Source organism: Cheilinus undulatus, linkage group 13 (assembly GCF_018320785.1).
Source record: "Cheilinus undulatus linkage group 13, ASM1832078v1, whole genome shotgun sequence".
Lineage (NCBI taxonomy): Eukaryota > Metazoa > Chordata > Actinopteri > Labriformes > Labridae > Cheilinus > Cheilinus undulatus.
Genome location: NC_054877.1, coordinates 29,886,496 through 29,903,399, shown reverse-complemented (window position 1 = coordinate 29,903,399; position 16,904 = coordinate 29,886,496). Strand labels below are relative to the sequence as shown.

Here is a 16,904-nt window from a genome sequence, read left to right as displayed (position 1 = left end):
CTATCTGCTTTATGTGTGTTTCCTCAGAACAAAACCTTAATCAGCTCTTCTTGCTACACCCCTCTCCTCTCTTCATACACACAGCAGCTGTCATCCTCCTTCCTCTTCACTGTATCTGCGCTTTGTTGTCTTACTTTATCAGCAGTATCTTTTATTAAATCACCTTAAACCATTATTGTTTGTTTTTAACCTCCGTCAGAGTTTAAAGAAGCTGATCTATAAGAGGAAGTTTGACATTTATAAAATTACGTATCAAGATGATAGAAGCAGGGTGCTGCTGTTGCTCAGTTCGCAGAACTGTCGCCTGTAAGCAGAGTTTATAGTCCTCAATGCACTGGTCACAGGATCGATTCCTAGTCTCAGTGCATGTTTGATGTATGTCTTTGCAAAATGCCAAAAATAAGTGTAATAAATAAATATTAGAACCGGTGCGGTAGCTGTACAAAGTTAGCATAAATTCCCTGCTGGACCCCCAAAGTTTTTGAATTAATTGAATAAATAGAATTCACTGACAAAACAATGTCTAAAGCTGATGTTTAAGAGGACAATTCCCACTACAACTACTGGATTCACAGGAGAAACATACTTAGACTGTTTGTGTGTTACTTTGAGTTGGTGAGACAGAGGAAGAAGCAGACACTGTGCACTCATCAGTGGTTCATGGATGGCACAATCTACAAAAATACAATCTAGCATTTATTTACTGAGGTGTGACATCCAGGGAAAGTTTATGTGTGGGCAAAACTGGATGTTCATTGCCTTTGTAATATTTATCTTACAAACTGATGAGTTGGCGACAAAAAAATAAAGGTCGCAGAAAGCGAGGCCCCCCCACAGATAATGAGGTCCCACACAACGCGTGATCTGTGTTTTGAGAGCATTGGGCCTGCTCATGGTGACCACGCTTTCTCATTTGCAGGCCATGTTTGTGAAACTAACTGCCTCCACACATGAGATGTGCCAACTCAGTTTTTCAAATCTCAGCTCATACTGCAGTTTTTCCTTTTCCTTTGAAATGAACATGTCTTTATACATAATTTTATTTGTAAACATAATTTGACGTTATTTTGTTTTTACCTTGTCTATGTGTATTTTTTTGTCTCTTTGAATCTCTCTGTGTAGCACTTAGATCAGTTAGACATGAGGTGATGCTGTGACAAACACGTGGTTTCATGGGCTGCCTCTCCTGGTCTTTCCTAGAGATGTGTGCATTTGTGAAAACAGCAAAGTTGACCTCACAGTTGTACTGACATTCATATTTGAAATAAAGCCGACGCTCCTCTTTTACACTTGCAGATAAAGTGTGATCAGTACTGGCCGAGTCGCGGCACAGAGACATACGGGATGATTCAGGTCACCCTGCTGGACACAATGGAGCTGGCCACTTTCTGTGTCCGCACCTTCTCCCTGCATAAGGTAAATTATTGCGCTCTTTTTCTCTCTTTAACCCCTTGACTCTTCCATCTGCCCTTTCCTCCCTCACATTCATTTTTGGATGTCTCGAGTATTCATTTAGGAACCAGGAGAGACCAGAGTAATCTTTAAATTTCCACAGTCACAGAATGAGGCACGCATGCGGACACACAGAGGAGAATAGATTAGTCTGGCCTTCATGCAGTGTTCAAACCAGGGCAGACTCACCATGTCAGGCCCTGAGATTTGATCACCGTTGGAGGCAGAGCACTTTCATACAGCGAGGGGCTAATCTAGGACCGTCAGACTAGCGTGTCTCTCTGGCCTACTTACAAACACAGAAACTAGGCCAACTGTAGCTTCCAAGTGAAGCACGGCTTCTCAAAAATTTTGTTGATGTGTTTTGAAATGTCAAGTTGGAGGAGACATCATACAGTAGAAAATGAAGCACATGAAATATTCAACAGGGCTGGTATTGTTACTTTGTTTTGGGGGCAATGTGGGACTGTTAAGGATATTTCCTTTTTCTGATTATTAATCTGGAGATATTATTATGATATATGCAGTATTTAAATGACTCTTCCACCTGAGAAATCAATTTAAAAGCTTCTTGGTCATTCTGTATAAGGTCAGATAGTTTGTGACAAAAGAGATAAATGTGAAAAACTGCACTTAACCAAAAATGAAAATGTGTTGCTAAACTACTTGCTGGGGATAGGTGTATTGCCTGGAACATTTAATAATTAAGATATATGTGTACATGTGTTGTTTTTATCTCTGACTTTATTGTTTTGTCTTCGTTCAGAGTGGTAGCAGTGAACGGAGAGAAGTGCGTCAGTTCCAGTTTACAGCCTGGCCAGATCATGGTGTGCCAGAGTATCCCACCCCCTTCCTCAACTTCCTCCGCAGGGTCAAAGCATGCAACCCCCCTGACGCTGGACCTATCATCGCTCACTGCAGGTACAGTCTGCACACCAAAATTTATCCTAACAGAATAGTTGAAATTTATTTGACATAAACTTGTTTTCAAGCTGCGAGTTAGATGAAAAATGTGTTTTTGTATAGAAGAGAAAATAGTCTAAACATGAAGTATGGAAGAGAAAGACACAGGTATCCTGGCTCTGTCCTGAGGTTATAAAATACACCTGCTAGCGCCACTGAAACTAAACAAAATAAGCCGTATTTGTTCTTTGATTCATTTTACAAAAACACCAAGAGTAAAAAAAGGTAAACACAGAGTCTTGACCTCCAGTCGCTTTAAAGAAGCACTCTCCTTTTATCTTTGATTTCTCATTATCTCTCTGTTTTATCAATCATGTAATCCACATTACTTTTGTCCTCCTCTTTAATTTTATCTCTTGCATTCTTATGATTTTACTCTCTTTTCTTTGTCTTTGGTTTCTAAATTCAAAATGACTTCAATCATTTCCAAACTTTTATTCCATGTTAAACAAAATTTTAAATTATAGATATGTCATAAGCAGGGGTGACCAAACTACAGCCACATGGGTCATTTTGATTGGCCTGCAGCGATTTTAAAATCAGAGTGAACTAGAAAAGCACTCGGAGAGCGCAGACCTCCGCCATTAGCCCTATCTCCCAATAGTAAAGAATCCTTTAAAAAATTCCTGGATCCAGATGGTGTCCCGGATCATTCCCAAAATCTAATCAGTTCTTCCTTATCCCATTTCTGACATTTCCTGAAAATTTCATCAAAATCCATCCATGACTTTTTGAGTTATGTTGCTAACAAACTAACAAACAAACCCTGCCAATCACATAACCTCCTGGGCAGAGGTGATTATGTCCCAAATAAGAATATGAAGCTTCTGCTTTAAGAAAAAAAAAATTCAATTAGTAACATTTTTGAATTAATAAAAAAAAATGTATTTACCCTATTTGAATTTTTTTCTTTGCTTTGTTCTGTTTTGTTGATGTTTTTTCATGACTAAACTGCAAAAACTAGAAAAAGTAGACATATTTAAAACCAAACTAATAATATGAATAAAGACAAAAGGAACAGCAAATTGCAGCACGTGTCACACTTGTTTGCTTTGCTTTTTGCTCCGTCTCAAGGTCCAATTAACACAGCATGTCAAGCTAATCAACTTTAAGCTCCAACACTCCCACAAAATGTTTGCGTAGTTTTCACTTATTTTTGTCTGAATGTAGAGATGAGCCTTCAGTCAAAGTGGTCCTTTAGCCCTTAGCAAAAAACACTTGGGCACCCCTGGTCTACATAGCAATAAAATACTCTCAAGTCTTAGATATGGGGTTTTTAATGGGGCTATGATTGAGCTATTTCTTGGCCAGATCAGGAAGTACATAGTCCAGAACTGAACTAATATTAAACAACACACAGCAAGCATTTCTACATTTAAAAGAAGTTGCAAAGAAGTTCAGTACTGGTTAAACTCAGTCATCAACAAAAAGAACATGGTCATGACTCCCTGCTACCAAGCCTGATACTCTTCACCATCAGCTGTTTATATTAGACAACAGCATCCAGGGGTCTTTTAGTGTGTAGGTAGTCAGGCCTGTATCCTTTAAGTACCTGTGCATGAGCTTTCTTCTGTATTCTTCTTCTGTGGAGTACATGTCAAACTGAGGGCTGTACCACAGAAGGAGTCAGACATACTCATACTTTCGTTGAGTAAGCTGGCTTGACACAGCCTTAAGTTGTATTTGGAGATAACAGATGCCAAGAACCTGGTTGTGTGGAAGTTAATCTCTTAGCTTTGGCATTCTGCTACAAACTGTGTACACGTTCAGATAAAGGCAATGAGAGGTGATGAAAAGACGTACTTGGAACTACAGAACTAAAGAAAAAACACTGCTGCTGCATGGAAGGAAGGGGCAGAAAAATACTATATTTACTCTACATTTATAAATAAGTTAGTTATAATATTTGACAAGTGATGCCTCTTGTTTATTTTAAACATGACAATACATAGTGCAAGTCTCCTAGTCAATTCAATGATGATAAACCAGGATAAAGCAATATAATGAAGAACTCTAATTATGCCTGAGGGCATTTCATGAAATATAAACGGAAATAACTTTCACATTTATTTTTTGCATTAATCTGAAAAAGGATGATACATTAAAACTAATATGGAGAGCAGTTGAACAGCTAGCTTATTATTTACTTTACAGACATGAAAGTGATATCAATTTTTACATGTTTCTTGTTCAAAATATGACTTCTCAAAAATGTTGAGCACCTCATGAGTGCTACTAATAAATGACCTATTTCTCTCTTTCAGTGCTGGTGTTGGTCGCACTGGCTGTTTCATTGTCATTGACGCCATGCTGGAGCGCATTCGACATGAGCGCACTGTGGACATCTATGGTCATGTGACACTTATGCGATCACAGAGGAACTACATGGTGCAGACAGAGGACCAATACAGTTTCATCCACGAGTCTCTGCTGGAGGCCGTCGCCTGCGGAAACACAGAGGTGGCAGCAAGGAGTCTGTACTCGTACATGCAGAAACTGTCCAAGGTGGAGAGTGGAGAGCATGTCACTGGCATGGAGCTGGAGTTTAAGGTAGGAGAGGAGTGAGAAAAGTGGGCCAGTAAAGTGATGCAATGTGCATTTAGAATCATTGGTTAAAAATCATTTATATTGATAAGTTTTAGAGCTGTTAAGCTTCTGGTCTTTGGCTGAGCTTGTTTGACTGTTGTATTATTTTAAGGCTTGAACATGTAACATCTGCCCAGAAGGAAAAATATTAAAAAATAATCAAGCTTAAAAGATTAACACCATGTGAAACAGAGAAAACTACTTTTGTATTGTGTTTCTTTTATGTCAAAACCCCTTAGATTTTTTTGTGGTTTGGAACTAACAGATTATAGAATATAGTGGCCTGCTACAACAGCTAACCAAGCAAATAATCCTGACTAATCCTTCACTCTTGCATGCAAAAAGCAGTTTTGGTTTGTTAGATAATTTACTCTGAAGTATTATAAAAAAACATTATAACATAACCTCCACTTTTTCCCTTCTCTGCTCAGCGACTGGCAAACACCAAAGCCCACACATCCCGGTTTGTCACAGCCAACCTGCCTTGCAACAAATTCAAGAACCGACTGGTGAACATAATGCCCTACGAGACCACCCGTGTCTGCCTGCAGCCAATCAGAGGCCTGGAGGGCTCTGACTACATCAACGCCAGTTACATAGATGGATACAGGTATGCTTAAGTCCCAGGAAACGCTAATGTGACCTGATCCTCCTGTCCGCTTATGATGGTTGATGAGTGAATGGATCAGATAGGTTTTCACCACAGCCCTCTCACCTGTCACATCCTGTCAGATCTATCTTAACTGTATACATGTTTGCGCTATCTGTCTCATGCACGATGGAGGAGACGTACGCTGAAGCGCCTCTGATGATTCAGGCGTTCAGAGTGGTTGTACACACATGTTTTGACTGATCCTCTTCTTGCCTGAAGCCTGACCCCCTTTTTCAGTTTGATGCTTGATGGAGGAGGAAACAGGGACACAGGATGGAGGAGGTGGCCTTATCTTGTGTGTATGTGTGTGTGCAGGCAGCAGCGAGGGTACATTGCCACCCAGGGTCCACTGGCTGAGACCACGGAGGATTTCTGGAGGATGCTGTGGGAGCACAACTCCACTATAGTTGTCATGCTGACTAAACTGAGAGAAATGGGACGGGTAAGGGCAAATTATCTTCTAGATTCAAGACTTACTAGTCTGTCATTTTACTTTAGTTTTTACCAATAATCAGTGCAACAGAATAAAATACAAATATGCAAGTATATTAAAAGTAAACTGTAGCTAAAAATAAAGTTTTCAAGACAATGTGAAAAGTTAAAACTGCTAAATTAAGTTCTTAACACCAGAACTGTCCTATTGCTCTTAAGCCTTTTATAACAAATAAAAATTAATTCCAGAAAAAGTTAATAAATTTAAAGTTCTTCCAATTAAAGCTGTAACTCTCAACATTACATTCAGCCGTGAAGAGCTAAATGAAATTGTTAAATGGGAAATTAAGACTGAAAATAATATTTTTAATATTAAATATAAAAGAAGTCCCCACTAAGGGACATTAACTACCTTCGATGAAGCCATGAAAAGGTTGTGTCCATACATTTCTTTTATTTTAAGAAGATGATAAATTAAGATTAATTCACTGTAATTTCAAAAATAATATATATGCTATACTTCTTGACTAAATAACATCAGAAGAAGACAAGCAATAATAGAAATGAAAATGTTAATGTTTAAGAAATCTCTTGAATGTACATAACTTTTGTGATTGTTTTGGTCTGGAAAAAAATTAAATAAAAAGTACAAGATAATGTGTAAGGAAGTACTTAATATAGATAGAAATATACAATTTGAAAATATTCAGACCTCCATCACTTTTTTCAATTTCGTTATGCTATAGCCTGATGCTACAGCCGCAAAAATTATTTTTATTCTCAGTGCCCTGTAATGATAAAGTGTGTACCATTTTAATTTATCACAGATGGACTCCCATCAATGTCCAAAGGGTATGAATACTGATGTCAATGTGATATTTCAGTTTTTTATTTTTAATTAATTTGCTTTTTTGTAATCCTCTTTTCACAATGCCATTGTGGAATACTGAGTTTAGATTGATGAGAATAAAAATGAGGCTGCAACATAAGAAAATTTATTAAAAAAAGGTGAAGGTGGTCTGAATACTTTCTGAATGCACTACATCAAAGTGGTACGAGACAAAAATTTAAACCTGTAATGTACACAGGTGCATTGCAGGTGCAGTTTTGCAAGTATGTGAGGCACTTAAATCTGGGATTCTCAACTGATTGAACCTCAGGACCCACCAACAACCCTTCAATGTGAAACTGCAATTGAACCTTGTATTTCTTTTTTTTTTTTTTTACTAATCAGATTTATTTATTGAAAAAAAGTACACTTTGTACCTCAGTCATCACAAAGCATTCAACAAATCAAAGAGACCAGACAAAATATAGCATGTTTGAGTAGTCATAGACTTTTTGGCCCAGTGTTTTTTCCAAAGTGCACCTTCACAACCCTTTGAAAAAGTCTCCGCAACTCACTCTTGAGTCCCGACCTGCCAGTTGATAATCACTGACTTAAACCATCTTTCTCTCCCATTCTGATGCTCGGTTTAAATTTCAGAAGATCCTCATGACTGCCTGCATGTCTAAATGATTTGGCAGCTGCCATCTAACTAGCTGATTTGATATTTGCATAAATGAGTAGTTATACAGCAGTACCTAATCTAATGAAGTGATCAATAAGTGCAGATACTTTTTATAAACACCATAACCCAGGCTGTTAAAGCTAAAGGGTTTAAAGAAAGGGTGTAAAATATGACTGTATTTTTTTAAAGCTCCTGTTGTGAGTTTTTAGCTGGTTTTGAAATAGGCACAGTTCTATCTTGATGCTTTTGTGTGATCTAATAAAGCTAACAAAATCATCCGAAAGAAAATTAAAAAGTGGCTTGTAGCCACTGCCACAGGGTAGGCGTCAGCAAAGGGTGAGTCACAGCCCTCTGCAATCACAGCCTTTGTTTACATTTTTAACAGGGAAGATTCACACTGAGTGATGATTTTGGCTGTTAAAAAGCAGAATGAGATGTGTATCAGAGACGGACTACTTACTCATGACCATGGCAATATTAGCAGATAAGAAGTACAATTTTGTCCATTTGGGGTGCTGTAATTGGCACAGACTGGAAGTTTGTCCTGGTAAAGAATGATTAAAGAAGCCTGTTGTGCACATTTAACCATTATTTTCCTTATTTCTTCTCTTTCAGGAGAAATGTCACCAGTACTGGCCCGCTGAGCGCTCTGCCAGGTACCAGTACTTTGTGGTGGACCCCATGGCTGAGTACAACATGCCTCAGTACATCCTGCGGGAGTTCAAAGTTACTGATGCCAGGGTGAGTTCATGGTGTCTGTGTTTTTAACATGTTGTATTCAGACACCAGTGCAACAGTGCACTCCCTGACTTTTCTGCTCTTTTCTCGATCCATCAGTGCTGTCAGAAAGCAGCGGTGCATCGCATGTCCTATCGACCTGTAGTGTGTGTTGGTTATCGTGTGCTTTGTATGCGAATGTGTGCAACACAGCAGGTTAGCACTATTGACAGACAGACCTAGATTACTCAGTCAACCAGGCTGTCTTCAGATTACCTCGACAGCATATGTGTGTGAGTGTGTGTGCTGACTGTTCATGCACACGTGTGCCGGTCATAGATAGGAGTTAAGCCTGTCCTGTGCTGACGCCACATTGACAGATGCTCTATTGATCTCCATTAAAGGGGGAGTCAGGAAGGCTGAGCAGCAGAGAAAAGATGTAATTGCCTACTGAGTGGCTGACAATAGCAGACGCACTGACGTTACAGCTTGATGTTAACCACAGCCACTGATCCAGGGTCAGATAACAGTAATCATTAGAGAGAAAAACAGGATATTGCCTGGCAGAGTCTTGCTCGTCGGTCAATACAGGGAGAAGAAGCTACAAGAAGAAGCTACTAAAATAATCACCTCACATAAAATGTAACCAAGGATGAATATCTGATACAGTTTCAGATATTTTTCTGACATTATTTCTCTCATTTCCTCATTCCATCCAGGACGGCCAATCACGGACAGTGCGTCAGTTCCAGTTCACTGATTGGCCAGAGCAAGGTGTTCCCAAATCTGGGGAGGGTTTTATTGATTTTATAGGCCAGGTGCACAAAACTAAAGAGCAGTTTGGCCAGGATGGACCAATCAGCGTTCACTGCAGGTAGAGTTCTGAGTTATTGATTTGAAGTATATATGTCAAAATATTATAATTGAAGATCATGTGCCTGGCACATTATAAACTTAAGTAAAATATTTTCCTTCATTACTGCAGTGCTGGCGTGGGGCGGACAGGTGTCTTCATCACTCTGAGTATTGTCCTGGAGAGGATGCGTTACGAGGGGGCGGTGGACATCTTCCAGACTGTCAAAATGCTGCGCACACAGAGACCAGCCATGGTGCAGACTGAGGTAAACACTCAAAAACATGTCAGACTTATTTATTCTTAAAGCAGGGCAGAGGCGTGCAAGGAAATCACTGATACAGCACATCACTGGTACTGCTTAACGCTCATATCTTAGACACCAGCACTATTTCTTCTTTTTATACCGGTCTGATCATCAGTATTCAAAACTAGAGGCAACAAGATAAATATGATGCTTTTAATTCAATTAAGCCAAGATTTTTATGAAATCTTGGTATGTTGTGATTCTTATTTAAAAAATAAAACTGGATATGTTATCTGAGCATTAACTGTATGTTAAGATTGACTGTAAATCTGCCTCTTCCTGTTGTGCAAAAGTGAAACCAAAACATCCACAACTGGGGCTGACATATTAGGCTGGTGATGGCATAGTATGAAATAGATTGAGGAGCCTCCATCAGTTCAGAGCAGTCCACATCAGACCACGTTACTGTGTAGGTTCAAAGTGGATGCTCAAGGTTATGAAAGTTATATCTGCGACACAGTTGTAGTCTTCAACTGCAATGTCAATCATGGCCCTGAACCACTCTTCATAGCACCAAATATCTTTCTTTTTTTCCCAGAAAAGTGAATGCTTTGACTTAGATCTGCATAAAAAGTGCTAATTTTTCATATAGAAACCAGGATTGAGAAAAAATGTATTTGATATGTATTTTGATGCTGATCCATGCTCCATCTGGTTTCAATTTTGGGGAGATGTCCATGTTTTATGAAGTCTTTAGCCATGTCCCCCAGCCTTTGCATGCTGCATAGACCAAACTGAACTAAAATGAGATGGCCTAGGAAACTCTTAGATTTATGTTTTGGAGAAGGATGAAACTCAAACCCTAGAATGGGGGTTGAGTCAAGTCTGTTTCACAAAGAGAGGAAACTAACTCTGAGTCAGTTACCATGGTAACTGAGTCTATGAAGCAAACCTGGTCAAGATCAGGTTTTCTTCAACAAACTCAGAGTTACAGGTATAAGACAAAAAAAACTCAGTTCTGAGTAAATAGATACTTTCCACTTCTAAGAATTAGTTTCCGATTTGTTGAACCTCCTTCTTGAAATGGGCCCCTGGTCTATGAAAGTGTCCCTGTTTACATCAACAGAGGTCCCCATCCCCGTTTGTAAGTGCCACTTCTGTTGCCCTGCAACCTCTACACTTGCACTGAAACTATCTTACACAACTTAAAACCAAAACCAATCTTATTATTTGAAGATAATATCTAATTTCAAGTCAATTTTTAACACAAGTAATGATATTTGTCTGATTAAGATGAGACCAGTGATTTACCTTTAAAAGTGTTACCATCAAAGATGGCAAGATGCACAGGTGGCCTTGTGGTTATGTGTTGTCCCATTTACGTGGGTGCTCTGGGTTAAAGCCTGTGGCTCCTTTACGGTATGTCATTCTTCATTCTCTTATCCCTGTTTCTGACTCTGTCCACTGCCCTCCTCTATAAATAAAGGCATAAGAGGAAAGTCCAAAAATAAATCTTTAAAAAAAAAAAAAAAAAAAAAAAGGTTTGGCAGTCGAGGCTCAGCCAGCTTGTCTAAATTGGTGCACAATGGATCTCCAAACATGTTGGACTACAATGGATGAACAAGATAGATCCTTTGCCAGGGAGAGAACAACACATTTGTCATCTGCACGCTTTGCTCATAGCATTGATGCAGTTGATCTTCAAATGCATCCTCCGAAGGATGCAGCCCCTGGATTTGGACACAGCTTAAAAGCAACCCCTCTATTTCTCTATCAGTAATGTATTTATGTCTCTGTGTCTTTCTCTTGCTTCTCTCCCAGGATGAGTACCAGTTCTGCTACCAGGCTGCTCTGGAGTACCTGGGTAGCTTTGACCACTATGCAACGTAAGTGAAGAGACAACCATCAATCCATCTTTCTGCCTCGAGGTCAACAAAGAAACCAACGAGCTAAATATAAAGAGAACGAGGGCAAGAAATGATAACAACGTGAACATTAAACCTTTTTTTTCCCCGGGGGACGAGGCTAAAAGATGAAATCAACACCAACAAGGACAAAAAGCAACAACACAAACAGCAACAAGAAAATCTGTGTGTAACAGCAGCCGCACTCATCAGGGAGGAGGTGATGGTGGGTGTGGGGACTGTCCATGTGTAATCCATATACTTACCTCAGTGTTCCAGTGTGAAGGACGTATAATACATGTGTGTTGTGGTCAGCTATCTCCAATATGAACCAGTGAAATACAAACGGCTTCTGAACAGGAATTATGATACTATATGTGTATAAAAAACAAAAAAAAAACAAAAACAAAAAACACAAAGAGCCTGGATATTTGCTGCACCCTAAATGGGCTTTTTATCCTCAACTTTGTATCTATTGGTTTGGTGTACTAAGGGGTTACCAAGTGAAAAGGTGAACATTTCTATGTGTCCGTGAGTCTGTTTCAAAGGTGTCTACTGCTGCCACAGGTAGTTCTGATTCTATTTAAAGCAGATGATTATTAGGTCATGCCTAAGCAGAAGCCGAAAGTGCGGACTCACCACCCTGAGGACCCTTGGAGAAGCATGTGGATGCTCATTAACCCGACGCACAGTGCCAAGAGAAACCATACAGAACATTGAACTGTGGCCTACGAGGAGAGACTGCTCCCTCTTTAATCCAGCATCACAGTCAGACTCTAAGTTCTCACTCCCAAACCGTGTCCTCAGCTGGCCTCAGAACAGTCATTAGCGCCCATCGTATCCTCAACTGGGCTGAGATTTGTAATCCAGTGCATTCTTCATTTGACAAAGCTTGCTTGCTCTTTGCTGTAGTTCCTTGTTCATCCTCCAGCTCCTCTTGATGTCAGCCCCATTGTGTCAGTCCCGCATTCGTGGCTTATTGAAAGAGATGCTAATGAAAGAGTAGAGCTTCTTTCTTTACCCCTAAAACCACCCATTTCATGATTTTTTAATGTTTTTACTGTATGTCTTTGCCTTATGCTGACATATATCTTATGTTTTAACATGCTGCTTCTTGTTCACTTTTTGTGTGCTAAACTTTTATTGTCATTCAGTATCTTAAAATGAGGATGAGCTGTTTTTCGTGATCATCTTCCTCTTCTGAAGCTTACCTACTTGAATTGCACCACTTTGCAGTTTAATCACTCAGATGTTTTAAAGCTACCGGCAAAGAGAGAGAATGCCCCAAAAACATCCAGCACAAGTGGTTAATTGCTTATTTTAACAGTCCTCCTCCCTCACCCCGCCAGACCCCCGTATCATTTAAATTCCATTAAAATCAATCTATTCCTGAGTCACACTGTACAGAATATCCTGACTTTACCAAATGATGTTTTTCCCTCCCTGTCTTCTCTGCAGCAACTGCACAAGTCCTTGATATGGATATATATCTTTTCTTGGTTTGACATATAATCATAATTGGTCCCACGTGGTGATTGAAGAGCACAGCGATGTTCCAGTGTATCAGACATCCCAGGCGATTTCACTGATTTTGTACATACAGTCTATCATTGGAGTCCTAAACCGTACAGTTACATACGTCTGAGCACAAGATATAACGTGGGATTGGATGTGATGTAGTTCTTATTGTCGCAAAAAAACGCCTTATTGTTATCGTTCACTTTGTCATATTTATTTCATATGATTTTTTAAAAGATATTTATTATTCTATTTTGTTACTTTTTACGTATGTTTTTAATTTATTGATTTGGGATATCTAGCAACTATAACCAATAAGATGTTGTTTACTTGTTTTTTGTTTCTTTTTTCTTTGGCGAGCCAATGTTAAAGTATGATATTGTCACTGTTTATTTTCTGTTATTTTTAATGGTCAGTTTTGGTGCTTTTTTATTTGCTTTATTAATATGAAGTATGCCCTCTGTGTAGGGTGCTATTTGATACTGATAACTGATGTCCGACTAGTTAGCTAGAGATGTACATTAGAGGCAGGCCTAGTTTAAGTTTACAGTGATGCCCTTTTGATGCCCTCCCTTGTTGACCTCCCTTACACCCGCAGCGGTGTGATCATAGGCATGATCCGCCTCATCATGACAGGTTTAAGGGCATCAGAGAAGTTAGATATATAGAGCAGACTTGTTGGGGGAAACCACAGACAAGCTGTTGGTATTTAGTTTGCTGGAAAGCAAATGGTAGCAAGTGTATTTTTGACAGAGAATGGGTGAAGAATCACCCAACTACACACACGCACACAACACACACATGCACAGTTGAAAGTTATTGTTAAAATCTCAAATTATTCTGATATGAAATTTATGTGTGGTCCAGAAGTCTTGACGGTGTGTAACATATATAAGAATATGTTATTCCTTCAATTTCTAATGATTATTGTGTCGAGAAATATAAAAAAGGCACACACATGAAACATACTATGAAATGTGTTGAGGGCCAGCTCTGATGACGCCATCCTCTCACTTATGTACCTGTTCTTTCCTTTCAAACCATGGATGTAGATATTGTATCTTGACTTTGTATTAAAAGCAGGATGATTGGATATACAGCACAATGAGCTGTTTGATTCCTGTGGCATTTATTTTATATTCCTCCCTTGTCCACTAGATGGGGCCAAAGGAACTATAAGCAGGACTGCTCCTCTATACACCAGGATTTGGGGAACTACGCTGCACTCAAATTGACACATGCTTTGAAAGCTTTAAAAATGTAACCTTTAGCACAAAGGATTGAAGAAGAGTTCCTGGATTTCAGACAGTTTGGAAATGAAGAATTAAGTTGTTAGTGGGTCATTCCAGAATTGAAGGATAATTTAGCCAGTAAAACTTTTGAAAAATGAACTTTTTGTTCTGCAAATTTATGATATTCATTTGAAAAGTTAATTGTGTTCAGTCCAGCTCAGGCATCAGAAATAACATTTTTATTGGATTTTTAATCTGTTGTTTTCTTTGCTTGGTGCAACCCTGGTACTGTAACTCAGACAGTTGAAAAGCAGGTATTAAATGATCGTTTTATGAATCATTCATTAAATTAAATAGATTATAATCAAATTAAAGTCCCAGAAAAGAAGTGCAAGGATTTGACTTTCTAAGAATTTAAAGGCCTTTGGAAGTATTTCTTGGTCAACATTTAAAAATTCAAATATTTCTTTTTCCTCATTTCAGTGTTTGTTTCTGAATATTTTGCAAAAATAATAATATATATGTTTTATTTCTAGACACAGTTTTGTTTTAGTGTTTTTTTTTTTTTATTTAGTGGAGTTAAACAGCCATGGGAAGGTTTTGTCTACAAAAAATGCAGGACTTAATATCAAGCTCTTTTGCCTCAGTAAAGGACAAAAAGCAGGGAAATAGCATAGCTAGCTTGGATTTATTTAAGAGTAATTAAACATAACTCAACCATGAAAACTGCTAAACCTTTACATTTGTTTCAGTATTAAGTCAAATCACCTAGTTTTAGAAGTGAACTGTTACTTCTGCACTAAGCTAGCCTGGCTTAGCTTGCTCTTTAGCATGCTAAAATCAAGCTTTGGAAACTGCTCAGTTGTTTGTTTTTTTTTACAAGAGGTACAAACTAGCCAGTCTACAAACCACTGAACCACATTTAACACTAAATAAACAGAAACCATGAGTGCCCAATTATTTTCTGTATTCAACTGAACCGAATTTTGTCTTACAGCCTCGGTGAATGGAGTGTTTTAATCAAGGCTGAAAGATTAAAGTCAAAAACAGCTAGCTTAGCCTGATTCAATAAGGTCAAACTTAGATAAACTAAACTTTTAAATCAACCAAATGACAAATTTTTATATTTTTGTGTCCAAGAGTTGATTTCCATTTTTTTTTTTTTTTTGTGAATTTGAACATTTAAACACGGGGCCAGCTACAACGGATGTTTTGGCATAGCTAGGTAATGGCTAGCTTGGCTTAATTCATACTGGTTAAAATCTGACAAAAAGGCAAAGAATTTTTTTTTTATTTAAGATTAAGTCATAGTATATGGGGCTTTAAATTCACAGTACTACAGGTGGTTTACTTGGTTTTCTTTAGTTTTTACTTCAGACATGGTTAGTTCCTCTATTTTGTGTCCTTGCTAAGCTAAGCTAATTAGCTGTCAGGCTCACATTTGCAATAAACAATTTCTAAGCTGAGATCTTGACAGACCCTTAAGAAAATCCGACTGAGACTGAGCCTTGAAACAAATTTTCAAGTTTCACTAGTTTCATTTTTCATCAGCTTAGATTCTGAGATGAGATAACAGTAAGAAATGTAAGAGATGAAACTGAGCCATGTTTTTTTTCTTGGCAGTGTCTTTGAGGCGCCTGTTTTTAGTCTTGACTCTTGCTTGTTTTGTAGATTTTATCCTATATCTTAGTTTGGTGCCAACCTTTAATAGCTAAAAAAAAAAAAGGAATTTTTAACAAAATGTCATTTTTTCTCTTCAAAGTAGGTTTAATTACATTGTATTTGCAAGAATATGCAGAAGCGTTTTGGACATCCTCATGCAAACACAAGCGTACAGGAACCAGGAAGGGAAATGTGCTACTTTCTATTCTTTGGCAAGTGACAAAGGTAATGTGATATTCTCAGTTGTCAGGCTTGTGATCAGGAGAGAAGGAGGAATGTTGCTTCTTACGTAAATGTGTGTTTTAGTGCACACACCCTTACATTTGGAGATGAAATCACTTATAATCACTTCTAATAATAATTCAATAAATGACTATCTAATAAACTGATTGATCTAATACATCGGAGCTCTGTACAGCTCCACGCGTGTTTGAGTTTATAATGCACATAGGCCATCGAGATTGAAGAGTTGTTCACGTGATGAGCTCAGATTCAGTAGCATTGTTTGAGGATAATCTGATCTGTTGATATAAAAACCTGCTGCACTTGATGAGAGGTATTCATTCCTTATCGCTGTGATTGGCTAAGTCTTTGCTCAGCTTCTTCCTCAAAATTACCCATTACCCCATGGTATTTCCTTCTGTAGATGTGTTGGGACAGGCCCAGTAACATAAAACCAGTAATTGTTGTTTTAAGGTCTATTCAGCATGAAACTAGTTTTATTCATGTGTAGAACTAAGGATCAATTATCAGTCAGGTATTTGTTTTGGTTTCCTTCAGTCTCACATGGTGACAAGTCACAGATTTGACCCTGGACTGCTGTTGCTACAAACAAATACAAGCACACATGAAAAAGCTTAAAGCTTAAAACCCTACAAGTGTGCATTATGTGAAGTAACACTGGGAAAAAGGGGAAAAGAATACCATTTTCCCCCAAAAAATCTTTATTTTTTGAGTGAATTTGTGTTCAAACTGTCTTCAAGAAAATAAAGATTTTAAAACTGAAAATGTAACTTAGATTCACATTCAAATGAGATCATATACATAGGCAGTTTTACCAGCATAGCAAAGGCAGCCAATTGCTTGTTTGCTCTGAGGGGCCTTAAGACACATGCAAAGGTGAGCATCTAATGTACATCAAAAGTTATTTCACTGATTGGGATGAGTGTACAGAA

General features: G+C 38.3%; 1 protein-coding gene across 19 annotated transcripts in view; it reads left to right on the top strand.

Annotated features, from left to right (window-relative positions):
* Positions 1 to 13,928, top strand: part of LOC121519817 (receptor-type tyrosine-protein phosphatase S-like) — a 131,112-nt gene extending 117,184 nt beyond the window's left edge. For all 19 annotated transcript variants that reach the window (XM_041802813.1, XM_041802818.1, XM_041802819.1 and 16 more), the window contains 9 exons: positions 1,297 to 1,416; positions 2,219 to 2,373; positions 4,680 to 4,965; positions 5,433 to 5,611; positions 5,969 to 6,095; positions 8,212 to 8,337; positions 9,033 to 9,187; positions 9,299 to 9,434; positions 11,235 to 13,928. In XM_041802813.1, coding sequence (XP_041658747.1) covers positions 1,297 to 1,416; positions 2,219 to 2,373; positions 4,680 to 4,965; positions 5,433 to 5,611; positions 5,969 to 6,095; positions 8,212 to 8,337; positions 9,033 to 9,187; positions 9,299 to 9,434; positions 11,235 to 11,303 — 1,353 coding nt within the window. In that variant the 3' untranslated portion in view covers positions 11,304 to 13,928. The remainder of the gene's footprint in view (positions 1 to 1,296; positions 1,417 to 2,218; positions 2,374 to 4,679; positions 4,966 to 5,432; positions 5,612 to 5,968; positions 6,096 to 8,211; positions 8,338 to 9,032; positions 9,188 to 9,298; positions 9,435 to 11,234) is intronic.
* Positions 13,929 to 16,904: the final 2,976 nt, after the last annotated feature.